Here is a 14,730-nt window from a genome sequence, read left to right as displayed (position 1 = left end):
GATGTACGTAGACTACGGATAAACGAATTAGGTTACGATGCTATCGATCGCCTAATTCTACTTTAATAACTATAAGTTAGTAATAGGACTAAGTCTATTCTACGCTAACTATAGATTCCATCTAAGACTAGAAGATAATACCTAAGAGAGCTCGAACCCGAGAGTACTAATAAAAGCTAAAATAATAAAAGAAATCCACGAGAAATTACGAGAGACCCTAGTATTTATCGTAAAAAGAATAGTAATATACGTAAATAAGAAAAGGGTCGAGGGACCGCCCCTAGAGGAGGGGGACTCCGTCTACCTTTTACGAAAAAACATTAAGATAAAACGGCTAAGTGCGAAATTAGACTACGTTAAGCTAGGACTATTTAGAATTAAGGAAAAGATAGGAGAGGTTAACTATCGACTAGAACTTCCTAAGGATATAAGAATTTATGATATATTCTATATCTCATTACTTAAATCAGTACCGAAGAACGCTAAACTAGTTAAATTACTACCTTTAGACGAAGAAGTTATAACGGAGGAGTACGACGTAGAAAGAGTACTTAAAAGGCGCGTTAGGTATAGCACTCCCTAGTACTTAATTAAGTAGTTAGGATATAACGAGTTAGAGAATAGTTAGGAACTAGAAGCTTACCTTACGAAGGAAACTCTAGAGGAAGCTTAAAGGTAATACCCTAAGTAGTCTCGCTAGATAATATAGCTTCCTAATCAACCTATTCGACGCTCGGGGCGTCGGACTAAGTAAAGTTAGGCTTAGCTAGAGCTACCTCCTCGAAATTAGGTAGCTTATCGAAAACACCTAACGCCTACATCTTACGACGTAATATACGACTTAAAACCTCCTCCAATCGCTTAAGCTCGCCCTAGAAGGATACGTCCCCTTCCTCGGCTTCTATAATTAACCGGCGGAGGCGAGCGATTTCCTTTCGCTTCGCCCGTAATTTTATAACTAATTGTTTCTTTTATTCCCCTACTTTTCGAAATTCTTCCATCGAAAAAGTACCGTTATATTTTCGCTGCTTTCGGAGACATTCGGTATAAGAAGACGACTATTCGCGGTTATAGTAATAAATAACCCCGTAGTTAACGTACTCGATATAGGCCACCATTACGATGTTTTCTAAATTAGTAGAAATAGAGTCGGCGAGTTCGATACGACGCTTACTTTAAGTTTTCACCGGCTTTATAGATCGACGAGGTTTAGCTATACGAAAGGACTGTATAGTTAGCTACGAGGAATAAGGAAGGAGAAGGACGAGAGATAACGAAGGGGGGCGCGGCCTACCTTAAGTACGTTAAGGATAACGAACAGGAAGGAGGGGAGATGGTGTTAGAAACGGCCTTTATATAACCTAGAGCGCGGGGCGCCCGGAGGTAGGTCTGCCGGATGGCAGCCTAGCGGTATAAGGCTAGGTTACGTACCGTACGTGACTACCTAAAGGGGAAAGAGATGATATAGCGATATATTAGTATAGTCTATACTAATATATTAACATATTATCCCTAGTTACCTGTTCGGGATACACCTTATAAGTATATAGCTACGCTTATTCCCCTTTCATAGTTACACTCTCTCGTAGCTAACTTATGACATCTACTTCACTATACTATTCTGAAGTCACTCGACTACTTATATCTTACGTACTCTCGACCTAGCTCATGTAATAAAGGAACTGTGACTGAGGAAGCCTAACCCCGTTAGGCCATACAGGAAGCAGCTCTAATAAAGACCTTAAATTACTCTTTATATTTATATCTAATCTCGCGATTCTTCCTCATCTACTCCTTTAATTTATAAAAGGCTATCTTAATCGGGTTTAGATACGGCGAATAGGGAGGTAGGTAGGCGAGAACTACGCTATATTACTAGTAAAGAGCCTATATCCGTTCGCCGTAGTAGATCGATGTATTATCTAATATTAATACCGATCGAGATACTAGAAACGCGTTTATCTATCCTAATAGCCTCTTAACGAAGGCTAGGAATCTCTCTCCGTTAAAGGAACTCTAAAAGATCTTATAATCGAGCTACCTATCGATCGTAAGCGCTAGGAGGATACTCTAGCGAATGCTCCGCCTATTAGAAGCCCTTACTTAATAGGGTACTCCTCGTAGTAACTAGCTATATTTACGATCGCTAGTCCTCTCGTTTACGGTACTCTCGTTAAGGTAGACGAGTTATTTAACTAAGTACTAGGTTATATTAGCTAGGAACGCTATAACTAGCGATTTATTACGCCGAATATTAATCTTATTTACCCTCTTACGTATAAGGCCTAGCCTTTTTAGGATCCTACCTACGGTCGTAGGATAGACCTCTATATTAAACTCTTCCTTAAGGAGATCGTAGACCTCGTCCCTCTACGCCGTTAGGAAATCCTAAATGAATTAGTCGATAGTAGTTATAGCGGCGGAATGGATTACCCTAGGACGGCCTCGTACTACGCCTTCTAGCTCTAAACTAAGCGATTCCTCCTCGTCTCGATGCCGCTGTTAAGTAACGAAGGAAGGAGAGACGTTATTCACTCGCGAGACGTCGATTAGGCGCATTCTAAGGGCTAATTAGGCGCTTATAGTCGTCCTAATAACCTAGGCCTTTCGAAGGTGTAAACCGCCTAAAGGTATTACTACCGCGTTATAAAAGGCTATTTACGTGGAGATACAGTAACGAGCTATCTATTAAGCCTATAGATGAATTACAGGACGCTGTACTTATTGTATGGCGACCTATTCTTTATACACCGCTTTTTACGCTGTAGGCGGAACTACTCGCCATTACAACAATATGCCCTCGGTAAAACTACCAATTTTTTGGATTTTTGCTCGCCACTGTACAAGTGCCGAGAACAAAACATACCGAGTACCGGATTGGAGGTGTGGGTGGCACGGGGGGGGTACAACTCCGTAGGTGTAGATAGGGACAACTTCATCTTTTCGGCATCATACTTGATTTGCAGCATATCACGTCACGCCATTGTATCGTGGTCCGTCGTTCGTGCCAAGAAGCATCTAGTAGGTGCTAGGTGATTAGACAAAGTGGCTCCGCCAGCATCTGTTGTATTTTTTGGGGGGGTTCATCTTGTACAGCGTACTGATCTCGACGCGCACTTTCCAGCCACTGTCAGCCCAGAGAATGTGCCCACGTTGTCAGTCATCACCATGGGTCATTCAGCTAACTGAGGCCACCATACCACCACCCTCACTGGAGAAGGGCGACCTCTGGCCAACATATTTCCGTAGACCTCTCGGTGGCGGGGCAAAGTCCAGGTCCGCCTCCAGGAGACGTAATGTTTTCACGATCTGCTTGTGGATGTGAGGGTCTGGTTTGATCTGCAAGGCAGTGACTTGACTTGATAGCTCGTTGATCAGAGATTTGGCTGGCTGAATCAAAAAGTTTCCGGCAATCTCTTTAGGCTGTAGTTGTTCGGCGGTCTCTTCACGCCTAGACCTCAGGTTTGTCCGCTTTGTCGGTGGCATCTTCGCAATCACTAATGGTCTTTCTCAATAGTTGGCTGTCGTGCGGTGGGGTGTAAGTAAAAAAACAAAAATTGCTGGGTGAAAGATGAGGAATTAAATGGGTGTAGTGGCGGTAAGTGAAGTGAGTGTGAAAGTGAAGTGAGGCCTATGTTAGTTGCAGATGCCTGCTACCAGGGGGGTATGAGCGTTACAATGGCTATAGACCTATTCTGTCTCATGCAATTACTACGTGCCAATACATTTTCTTATCCCCCGGCCGGACTCTTGCCCAGACGAAGAAGATTTTTCTCGCTATATTGCAACACTCGCATAGCGTCTCAAACCCAGAATCGATGGCAAGGACCAGGCCTCCATGACTACCGCCCTCAACTATTGGGCAAGTACCGTCGAATATTGTTATTTTACTTAGGGTGAAACATTCAGCAAGCAGTACAACCGACAGCAGACCAAGAGAATCCAAGTTCATTTGGATCAAAGAGGTTCGCAAGGGCGATTTATTCTGTGGCAAATGGTTGAAAACCCAATGTATCGTCTTCGAAATAATCAAACACATTAGCTTAACCTTTCTACGCACTGCTTGCAACAATGGCTGCCTTTCTCGGGATATGGTCCTGAGTCAGTATGTGTCCATTCTGCTGCAATCAGTCTGTGTGGCACGCCCTGGGGATATAGCTCTTAGCGCTCTACATACGAACAAATGAGTGTGTTATATGGGGTCACATCAGTCTTCGTCTCAAACCAGAAGGTAATACAGTCGATGACATGTTCGGTGTTGTCAACCTCAAGTACACCAAGGGCCAGAAGCGTGTAGGCCCTCAATGACCAAAGGTGATTCGACAACACTGACATAGTCGATAGGTCAAGCGTGAATCAGGACGAGACTATGTTCTCTGACGCTCTGACGGAGTCATCACTGTACCCTCTGTATCCCGTCAATGCACTGAGCACGTGCTCTACGCCATGGTCTCTGTCACAGCAATACTATCGAGGGAGGGGTTGCGCATACTATTGCACAGCGATAGAGAACTATTGTCTGGACGCAACCTGATTACCCAGTCGTCGCCGGAATCAATTTGAAGTCTAGAGCTTTCCTAGAAGAGAGCAACTCAAATTGATGGCACTCGTCTCGGGAGTGGTCTCACCAATCACCGTCCGAAAGAGAAGCCCTTCTAATGTCCTCATGAGGGCTGCAATTTGGCCTTTGCCATCAAAAAACAGCTCACTACTCATATCTGGAATGCACATACGTGGGAGCCAAGGAAGTGCATGCACGGATGCGATGACGGTCATGTTTCCAAACCATACAAGATTACACCAAGCTCTTGCGCAACTTCCATGACGGTTTTGAGCCTCAGAAATGCCCTCTAATCACCGACTGTCATTCGGAAGAGAAATTGTTCGCCACTTGAGCCGCGCTATGTCAGCACCTGCTGAAGATGCACCAGATCACCTCTGATGACATGTCGAAGTATACGCCCGTTAACAGAGAAAAAAGCTTCCAGCCCCCAAAACGCAGTGTCGATAGTTGCCATGCTACATCGGTATTCAAACATGCATCTGATTGCGCGCCCACCTCCGAAAGAAGCATGATTACTCACCAACTCAGGCAGAGGAGGCTGTTCCTCTCAGAGGCGCTGCACGCTTTACTCTGCCCAAGTCATCAGATACTACGGACACCAAGCCTGTTGCATCTCTGACGGAGCAGGCATTTGGGAGAAGCCTCATGAAAAAGAAGCCAGCGCCTGCTAAAGCCCCACAGACAGCTACTCTTACGTGCCATATCAACCCAAAACATATGGCAAAATTCACCACTATGGCCCGCATGCGGGACCACTTCACTATCATTCACAAAATGGATAAGGACGCAGCTATCAAGCTGGTCGAAGAAAAGTTTTGCATGCCATACCGTACCAGAGCACCATAAGCACAACACCAACTATCCACGGCAGAGAAGCATTAACTATTGACATACTCAAAACCACCGTCTCTCTTTCTGTGTTCGTCTCACATCATGGTCATCCAATGTTCAGTTTTAATGTCGCCATTCTGGCATTTCCAGTCTTATTTCTGTCACTATTCCAGACAATGGTCCGAGTAGCTGGACCCAGAAAATACCGTCGCAAAAGTGTATATGTAAGGAGGGGGAAAGTTCTATTCAATGCAGTTCGACCACAACATGAGAAGTTTGCCAACAAAGGCTAGATATGTTTCTGAGTGCTAATATCATAGAATCCATACAGGTGAGGTGTGGTCTGCTCCGAGGTCTTTCCGAACAAAACCCCACTAAACGATCTCGTGCCTCGGCGCTACTTACATGTCATGACACATTTTACTTCCTACAAAGCAACTGTCGTCAATGCGCAACGGTCGAGATGACGGACGATCATCTCCAAAGTGACGCTCCCAGGACGTCGGACTCGTACTATGATCTGTCAGCTTTCAGCCGACCTGTGAGCACAAATAACAAACAAGCCCAACTCTGGTTTGATCGAGGTCTGGTGTGGAGTTACGCCTTCAACCATGAGGAATCAGCTGAATGTTTCCGAAAGGCCATCGCCTTGGATCCTAACTGTACCATGGCCTACTGGGGCCTGGCATATGCCCTGGGCCCCAACTACAACAAACCATGGGAGTTTTTTGACGGAGAGGAGCTCGAATCCACTGTGACCCGAACGCATGCTGCTGTGCAGAAAGCAAAGAATGAAGCCATCAATGCCACGCCCGTCGAGAAGGCCTTGGTAGATGCCCTCGAGTTTCGATATCCGCTCCCGCACGCTGCTGCTGACTGCTCCATCTGGAATCGACCCTACGCAGATGCTATGCGATCAGTGTACGAAGCATTCAGTGATGACCTTGACGTGGCAGTGCTCTACGCTGATGCCCTGATGAATCTAACACCCTGGAAACTCTGGGACTTGTCTACCGGACAGCCAGCGACTGGCTCGAGGACGCTAGAAGTCAAGGCTGTCCTCGATCACGCCTTGGCTGTGAAGGGTGGATTACAGCATCCTGGTGTCTTACACCTCTACATACATCTGATGGAAATGTCCAGTACCCCTGAGCTTGCGATGCCCATTGCAGACCACTTGAGAGGGTTGATACCTGATGCTGGCCACTTGCAACATATGCCTACCCACCTTGACATACTTTGCGGCGACTATCGCAGAGCGATCGCTTCGAATATGGATGCGATTCGCGCGGATGAGAAGTTTTTGGCGCGAGCCGGTCCGCTGAACTTCTACAGCCTCTATCGATGTCACGATTACCATTTTCGCCTTTACGCTGCAATGTTTGCTGGTCAGTCAAAGATTGCAATGCAAACTGCCGACTGGCTCGAAGCAACAGTTCCAGAGGAACTCCTTCGCGTTAAGTCCCCGCCAATGGCCGACTGGCTCGAAGCCTTCCATGGCATGCGTGTGCATGCGCTCATTCGCTTCGGCATGTGGCAGGAAATCCTTGACCTACCTCTGCCCAAAGATCAAGAGCTTTACTGTGTGACAACGGCTTTGATTCACTATGCAAAGGGTGTCGCGTCGGCAGCTACGGGGAATGTAGAGGAAGCAGAGAATCAACGCACCCTCTTCAACGAAGCAGTTTCGCGGGTTAAGTCCACCCGAACGCTGTTCAACAACACCTGCCTGGATATTCTTGCCATCGCCCGATCAATGTTGGACGGTGAATTGGAATATCGACGGCGAAACTTCGATGTCGCATTTGACCATCTCCGTAAAGCCATTGCTCTCGATGATGCACTGCCATATGACGAGCCTTGGGGGTGGATGCAGCCGCCCCGACATGCTTACGGTGCCCTCCTCTTGGAACAAGGCCACACCGAGCTGGCTGCTGCGGTGTATAGTGCAGATCTGGGATTCGACGACACGCTTCCTCGAGCTCTTCGCCATCCAAACAATGTTTGGGCACTCCGTGGGTATTTTGAATGTCTGATGAAGCTGGGCCGTATAGCAGAAGCTCGACTTATTCGGCCCCAGCTGGCGCATGCGACTGCCATGGCAGATGTGCCTATCAAATTCTCATGCTTTTGCCGGACAGACCATGCTAGCCGGTCGACGCGAGAGCCTTCTGCGTGACGGGGCAGCGGAGTTGGACATGTTCGTCAGGCACAAGACATCTTCTTTGTGGACCATGGTTGGTATATGGGTCGTTAGGCACCTACCCACAACATGTTCAGCGGCATTACACTAAGCTGGTGAATAAGGTTGTTGTCAGTCACACCCAGGCATTGAGCATCTCTAGGGGCCGGGCTACTTAAGACACACTGACAACGCCGACGCTGAGAGTTGTCGTGTAAGCCTGCGTTAAAACCACGTTGGGGTTTGAATTGGCAGACATCATTGAGCTGAATCTGGACTGTCTCTCCCCTATACTGGGTACGAGATCTGGCTCATCATGCCGATGGGAACATTTTGAGTTATTCCTCGAATGAGGCTTGGGAAGACAATAGCAAGGGTGACTATCCACTGACGGTATATGGGTGAACGTTCTGGGTGTCGCTGACTTCGGCTCATGAAAGAAAATTGAAAAACGTAGGCTTACTTGTAATCTTGTGCCGCTCCTCTGGGCAAGCTGCTGATACCTTCCTTTGAAGCTGGGGGTATTTCCGGATGGCTCCTAAGCCAATACCAGGGGCCCTTGCGTTCTGGAGTTTGGGGCAAGGGGCGGCTGCTCAGGGCTGGCCATGCATAGGCTCGCTTACTTGCAGGTGAGAATGATTGGGCACGGGACCCTGGGGTGGCCAAGCTGATGCCCACAAAGTTTTCGTGGGGGTTTTTCTCCGCATCCTTCCACTGACTGGGTGCTGACTGGTGCCTCAACTGCCCTAGATGGGCCTGGTACCCTGTCAAACGAGCCCTATTCGCCCGCTCCCACACCTGCCAGTGAGGACTCCCCGTGGTTCGGGCTGTTGTCGCCGCTGTGTCCGCCGCCGCAGCACTTATCTAAGCCGTCAACCCCTCCCCCCAAAAAATCCCCCAATCCATCATCCTCTCTAGTCGCGGCAAACTCGCAACCGCAGCCATGGAAAACTTCCACGACTTGATCAGGAGCCAGGCGCTCCTCTCCTCAGCCTGCGCTAAACAAACAGCAACACCTTCCAGCGCGTCCAGCGCTCCAGAGAAGCGGTATCGATGTATAGACTGTGGGCAAGGCTTCTCGCGCGCTGAACACTTGAAGCGCCATCAAACTCGACGTGAGTTGCCACTGAACGCCTGCGCAACGCTGCTGACGTCCCTTGTACAGACACCGGAGCCAAACCGTTCTCTTGTGTTTTCTGCTCTCGAGACTTCTCACGCAAGTACGATATTTGTGCCTTGTCCGTTCCTCGAATCGTCCCACTGATGCCGGAGGCAGAGATCGATTACAAACCCATTATAGCCATTGTCAACGGCGAGGAGACCGAGATGTCCCCAGTTCGATTCCCAAAGGCCGAAGACCGCATGCCTGTGTGACGGTGACTACACTATTGACACCACGACAAACATGCATTTTGCTGACCTTGACCAAGTGCATTTCGTCCAAGATTCGCTGCGACGGAGGCAGTCCTTGTGCGCCGTGCAAGAAGAAACAAGTTGCCTGCCGTCAAAAGCACTCCCTTCGCGAAAGTTCAAGTAGGACATTCCAACCTTCCGCACAGAAAGACACGGACTGGCGGTGATGCTGACTACCCTTCCAGTTGCCGAAGAATTAGGCCCGTTAGGCGACCGCGTGTCCATTCAAGCGCTTCTGAACGGTGGTACCGACACCTTCACAGAAACGTTTAATCTTCCCCCTTGCGATGATCGGCAAAGAGGACTGCAGTTTCATCAACAACACGAAGAAGGAGAGGATGAAGAGACCGATACCGTGGCCCCAAAATCAGAGGTTGAAAGTCCAGCTACTTTCGACTTCTCCGGGATGTTCCAAATACCTATGGGGTTTGACGATCAGTACCTCGACTTTTGGACAGGGCCTTTCGGACTGACTCAGTCTCCTTCCTATACTGATTTGCAGCTGGAAGTTTACGATCCGTCCATTATATCCCCAGAGGCTCAGATTAGCTCCACACCTTCTAGCTCGACGCAGCAACCTTCGGACCAGGCGCAATATGTTTCAGCACTGAATATGGCAATTTATAACAAACTATGGTGCCTGGCCCTGGATGAAAAATCTCGCCAGGAACTGACTGCATGCCTGAATTTCCTACTAACCTCAGAGAAAATCCGCAAGTTCATCTCCCTTTACTTTCGTAATTGGCACCTGAACTGTCCCATCATACATCGACCGTCATTCGACCCCGGCAAAGTCCCAGTCGGTTTAGTTATCAGTGTGGTCTTTATTGGCGCCATGTACTCGAAAGATCAGACAGAAAGGCTAGCCGCGAAGAGACTGGTTGATGTTGCGGAATTGGTGGTTTTCGACTCAGAAATTTTCTCCTTCGAAGCTGAAGTCACTCGATCCATACAAAGCGACTACCTACAAGCACCTTCAGACACTCTTCAGCAGGACCATGACTGGGAGGTTTTTCAAGAGCTTCAGGCTGGCTACTTGATGGTTGTTGCCCAGTATTGGGGCGGATCCCGAGGGTCCAAACGAAGGGCGATGCAATCTCGGCTCGGAGATGTCATTAATGTCGCTCGAAGCATGCAGTTACATCATGCTCGTCATCGGCCGTCTGATCGCATTTCGGAAGTCGCTTGGCTACAAAAAGAGACAAAGATCCGGTATGTGCTTGAATCTTTCTGCTTAGTCTTTGCTAAACGCGTCTGTGCAGCACCATCTCCGTCATTGCATTGCTGGATTGCGCCATGAGAATCTATTCAAACTATCCATGCCGCATAACCCTTGGCGAACTCGATAATGATCTTCCCTGTAAAGAGGCCATCTTCAGCTCACGACACCCTTTCATGCAGGACGACTCGATCTTTGCACCACGGTTGACCATGTCTCAAGCCTTCGCTCTTCTTTTTGACGGAAAAGCAAGGACTTCTGATTCAGCAAAAGAGTCGATGCTAGATGCAGACGAATCTGAAAACGGAACGACCTTGGAAGAGACAGAAGGCAATTGCAATCTCACCATCTTTGACCTGTTCATTCTCATCCATTGTAAGTTCCTTATTTACTCCAGTTAACAGCACTATCGTCTCTGTCACTAGCCAATATCTAGTATGTCATCTCAACTGACCTGTTCATCAGTTTTGTACACATACGTACATTCCTGTGTAATGACCATGTCACTTAACCTACCCACGACCAATTTTGGTCGCCGGATCAATGGGGCAAAGACTTCCAATTTCGCCGTTAGCTCCATGGGTCAAGATATCAAAGGCGCTTTGGACAGATGGCGCCGACTGTGGGAAGTTCTTTGCTCACAAACGTCAGATAAATCCCTGAAAGCTGAAGGCATGTACCGCAATGCTCTTCACTTCTGGATCGTCCTTCAATCTATCATGGCCAAAGAGGAGGCAGTCGATGTTATCACCAGCATGGAGGTCAACTGCGATGACGCATTGACAAAGCTCAAGGTCCTCTTTCAGGACTAACAACAAGTAAGATATACGGTATGATACCCAATGTAAAATCACCCTAGGTCGTTATGGCTATCCTTCATCTGTGTCCCACCTGAATTAGCTTTCTCTTGATCGAGGTTCCTTGCCCCGTTCTCCGCTGTTAAGGACTAAGTTGGAGGGTAGCGTACTGAGGTCATAACCTGCCCTGTCGTAGAAGAGTGTCCTGACAAACGTGTGGAGGTGTTTCTTCAACCTTGATATAGGTGGCAAGGGGTCCGCCCGCACTCCTGAAGAGGATGGCAACGGGGTCACCTGTACAGTGTGTTGGCTCAGAAGACCCTAGCGAGTAGAGACAAGTCCCTTGACGGTACAGATACCAGGGCCCAGGGCTGAAACGTTGGCGTCTTCCTCCCAAGGATTGTGCTTGCGGATTGTCATAGCAGCTCTCGCAGTCTGACATCTAACGTTCGTCCACCATTGACCATTGCCATTCAGTCTTGTTGTCGATCCTAAGTTTTGAAAACTCCTAGGTCTCTACTAACTACCTAGGTAGAGGTACCGGGTAGAGGCAGCGCAGGCACTTGGTGACACCGTGACACTTCCCTTCGTAATGACGTCACCCTCCACCGGCTTGCACGGCACCCACACGGCAGCCACGACTGACGCGGGGAAACCGCCAGCAATAATATTAATGTGTGAGCGGCTTGCGGCTTGCGGCCTTCGGGCTCCTAATAGTGTTCGAAGCTCGATCATCCGTATTTGATCCAAATGACAGCCACAATCTAAACTCAACTTCGACTTCGACGTTCCTCCCACTCCATCATTCCGTCTGCCTATCACTTGTACGGTTCCGAGTACCTTCGGAAACCCGATCAGACCTGACTCTACACGCGAGTTCCCAATCTGTTGCTGCCCCGCAGAGTCCCCGGCTCAGGCCACCAGCTGCCATGATTCGCCCAAGCCCTGATCCGTCAACAAGCTAGCTGCTCGGTACAAACCTCGAAGGTAAGCAGCGTGGCAGATTTCCCAAATCCTGGCTTGATCCGTGCGGTGCCCCCATTGAACTCAAGGAGATGTTGGACAGCTTGGCTGCCAACATGGTCTACCATCTGCCGGTTCAACTCCTGTTGGGGCTGCTACCAGCTTGTATCAAGACCCCCTCGCGTTCCCTGATCCCTCGCTAACACTAACATCAGATGCCACGCAACCAACTTGATCGCCTCCAACTCCAAAATACTCCTCGTCGTCTTCCCCAACTTTACGGAGATGTGGCATTGTGGGGAACGGAAGGATGGTGTCATTTGCACCGAGCAGCTGGACCACGTTGATGTATGAGGAACACCCAGAAGGGGATTTATCATGACTATTTTGGGACTCTCGATCCTATGTCGTGAACCCCACCTTCGTCAAAATGTGTTGCCGACAGGTGATGTCCTTTCCCTTGGGGTAAAGGTGACCCACGAAACTGCCGTTGCTTGGAGAAACCTGGGGCAGCCACAGCGAGCTGTTTTGAGCAGACCCATCTAGACCTTTGCGGAAGCTGGCATAAAGACGGCAGCACGGTATCAATCCGCAGGACACTCCCCCTGGAAAGTTTTGTTACTTTTGCAAGCTCTCAGAATGGGTGCAGGAAACAAGTACAATTTTCTTGTCGTCTTCTTTGTGACCTTCGGGTCTCTTACCTATGGCTACAATTCCGCAGTTATTGGAGCTGTCATTGGCCTGCCATCCTTCTTCACGTACTTCAACATCGACATCAAATCAAGCGGTGGCTCCCGAATCACCGGAGGTGAGACTCTACACCGCAGAATGGAAGTTTTAGAATCTGTGATTGACTTGCTGTCGACAGCAACCAATGGACTCTTTGCAGGGGGTGGCTTCATTGGCTGCATTTTCATCACCTGGCTGGCCGATAAGGTGGGCCGGAAGAGATCCATTCAGATCACAGCCTCTGTTTGTATCGTCGCCGGTGCCATTCAGGCTGGCTCTGTTCATATTGCCATGTTTCTGGTTGCTCGCTTCATGATGGGCTTCGGCGTTGGCATGGTCAATTCCATCACACCTCTCTATCAATCAGAAGTTTCCCCTGCCCACTCTCGTGGCCGAATGGTGGGCAGTCATGGGTTCATTCTTTGCGTCGGATATGTGAGTTTGTCCTCCGTTTCTCTGTCTAGCTACTTTCTCACACTTGATTTAGGGATTAGCCGGATGGACAGGCTATGGCTGCTACTTCTTGGAGAACCAGGAAGCGCAGTGGCGTCTTTGCCTTGCCCTACAAATCGTCCCACCACTCTGCCTTCTAGTGGGCTCTCCGTGGCTGCCTGAGTCCCCTCGTTACTTGGTTGCAAACGACATGCAAGAAAAAGGGTTTGAGGTCCTTAAAAGATTGCATCATCAACCGGAGGATGAGGACGACACTATTGCTCGAGAGGAGCTGTATCAGATCCGTCAGCAACTTGATCTCGAGAAACGCGAAGGCTGGAGACAAGGCTGGATCAAAGGCTGGATTCTCCTGTTTTCCAGGAAGTCTTACCGGAAGCGTTTGCTCTTTGGATTTCTCCTTCTGTGAGCCTTTACATTTATATCCTCGCTTTCAAGTGCCGCCTTTGGAGTTGTAGCACTTGCTAACCCTCGCAGTGGCCTGGTTCAGAGCACAGGGTGCCTGGTCATCAACAATTATCAAGTCCTTCTTTACAACGGTCTCAGCCTCTACGGAGCGATGCCTCTCATGCTATACGCCCTTTGGGACACTTGGGCTGCCTTTATGAATTTCGTCAACAGTCTTCTTCTTGACAAGCTTGGCCGAATCCCGATCATGGTTGTCGGACAGGTATGATACATTGCCATCTCTGTGCGTAGCACATGCTAAATATTTAGATTGGATGCTCCATCTCTGTCGCTGGGTTTACTGCTTGTCTCGCAAGATACGGTGGTACTGACAACCGTGTGGGAAATGGGTTCGGCGTCTTCTTCCTCTACCTCTGTATGTCTTCCTCGATTGCGACCACGATCTCCAGACACTAACTCTCCAGTAGTCGTGACTTTCTTCGGTGGCTCAATGGATGCCTCATCCTACGTCTACTCTTCTGAGATCTTCCCGACTTCAATCCGTGCCCAAGGAACAGGGTTCAGTGTCTCGGGTTTGTTTGCTTTCAGCTTAATCTACACCATGTGTGCACCAGTCGCGTTCAACAGCATTGGTTGGAAGTATTACCTGATCTTCATCATTGTGCCGTTGATTGGAGCTGCTATCATGGCACTGTTCTACCCCGAGACCAAAGGCCTTGCTCTGGAAGAAATTGGGCAAAAGTTCGGTGACGAGGTTGCCATTGATCTCACTCACCTCTCGGCTGAAGAAAGAGCCAGACTGGACAAGGCCCTAGTGCATTCAGAAGTTGTGGAAATGGAGATCAAGGCTTGAAAGTTGTACTGGGTGGATTCTATCCCGTGAGGTGTGACGGGAAGCAGAGATCGTCGATTACTGCCCTGGATTGGCTCCTCGAGTTATCATCACCCACGAGCAGGGCGCGAAGCTAATGCTAGTCAAGGTGACAGTCTATCTCTATCGGGTATTAAAATTACTAGTAAATCAATAAGCAACAATCCCGTATCAAGTATGTGCTGTTTCGCCATCTAGATCCAGTTTATTCCTCTGCCGTCGTCTCTCCTTTGCGCCACAATCACCATTTGAACATGATCACGGGGATCATCAATCCATTGTGGATGTTCTGGTGCCATCTTG

General features: G+C 48.7%; 4 protein-coding genes across 4 annotated transcripts; 3 read left to right on the top strand and 1 right to left on the bottom strand.

The window, feature by feature from the left end:
- Positions 1–3,177: 3,177 nt before the first annotated feature.
- Z517_02011 (uncharacterized protein) lies at positions 3,178–3,486 on the bottom strand (the record flags this gene model as incomplete). Its single annotated transcript, XM_013431122.1, has 1 exon — positions 3,178–3,486. One exon carries the CDS (start codon positions 3,484–3,486, stop codon positions 3,178–3,180), a length of 309 nt encoding a protein of 102 aa, XP_013286576.1.
- Positions 3,487–5,858: 2,372 nt separating this feature from the next.
- Z517_02010 (uncharacterized protein) lies at positions 5,859–7,574 on the top strand (the record flags this gene model as incomplete). Its single annotated transcript, XM_013431121.1, has 1 exon — positions 5,859–7,574. The coding sequence occupies one exon, from the start codon at positions 5,859–5,861 to the stop codon at positions 7,572–7,574; it is 1,716 nt and encodes a 571-aa protein (XP_013286575.1).
- A 946-nt stretch (positions 7,575–8,520) lies between these two features.
- On the top strand, positions 8,521–11,021 carry Z517_02009 (uncharacterized protein; the record flags this gene model as incomplete). Its single annotated transcript, XM_013431120.1, has 6 exons — positions 8,521–8,692; positions 8,743–8,945; positions 9,008–9,110; positions 9,176–10,202; positions 10,253–10,584; positions 10,675–11,021. 6 exons carry the CDS (start codon positions 8,521–8,523, stop codon positions 11,019–11,021), a joined length of 2,184 nt encoding a protein of 727 aa, XP_013286574.1.
- Positions 11,022–12,608: 1,587 nt separating this feature from the next.
- On the top strand, positions 12,609–14,409 carry Z517_02008 (uncharacterized protein; the record flags this gene model as incomplete). The annotated part of the gene is made up of 6 exons (XM_013431119.1): positions 12,609–12,777; positions 12,838–13,133; positions 13,186–13,553; positions 13,626–13,818; positions 13,866–13,971; positions 14,024–14,409. 6 exons carry the CDS (start codon positions 12,609–12,611, stop codon positions 14,407–14,409), a joined length of 1,518 nt encoding a protein of 505 aa, XP_013286573.1.
- Between the last annotated feature and the right edge of the window lie 321 nt (positions 14,410–14,730).

This window comes from Fonsecaea pedrosoi, assembly GCF_000835455.1.
Source record: "Fonsecaea pedrosoi CBS 271.37 unplaced genomic scaffold supercont1.2, whole genome shotgun sequence".
In the NCBI taxonomy this organism is placed as follows: Eukaryota; Fungi; Ascomycota; class Eurotiomycetes; order Chaetothyriales; family Herpotrichiellaceae; genus Fonsecaea; species Fonsecaea pedrosoi.
This window is presented reverse-complemented; position numbering and strand designations above follow the sequence as displayed.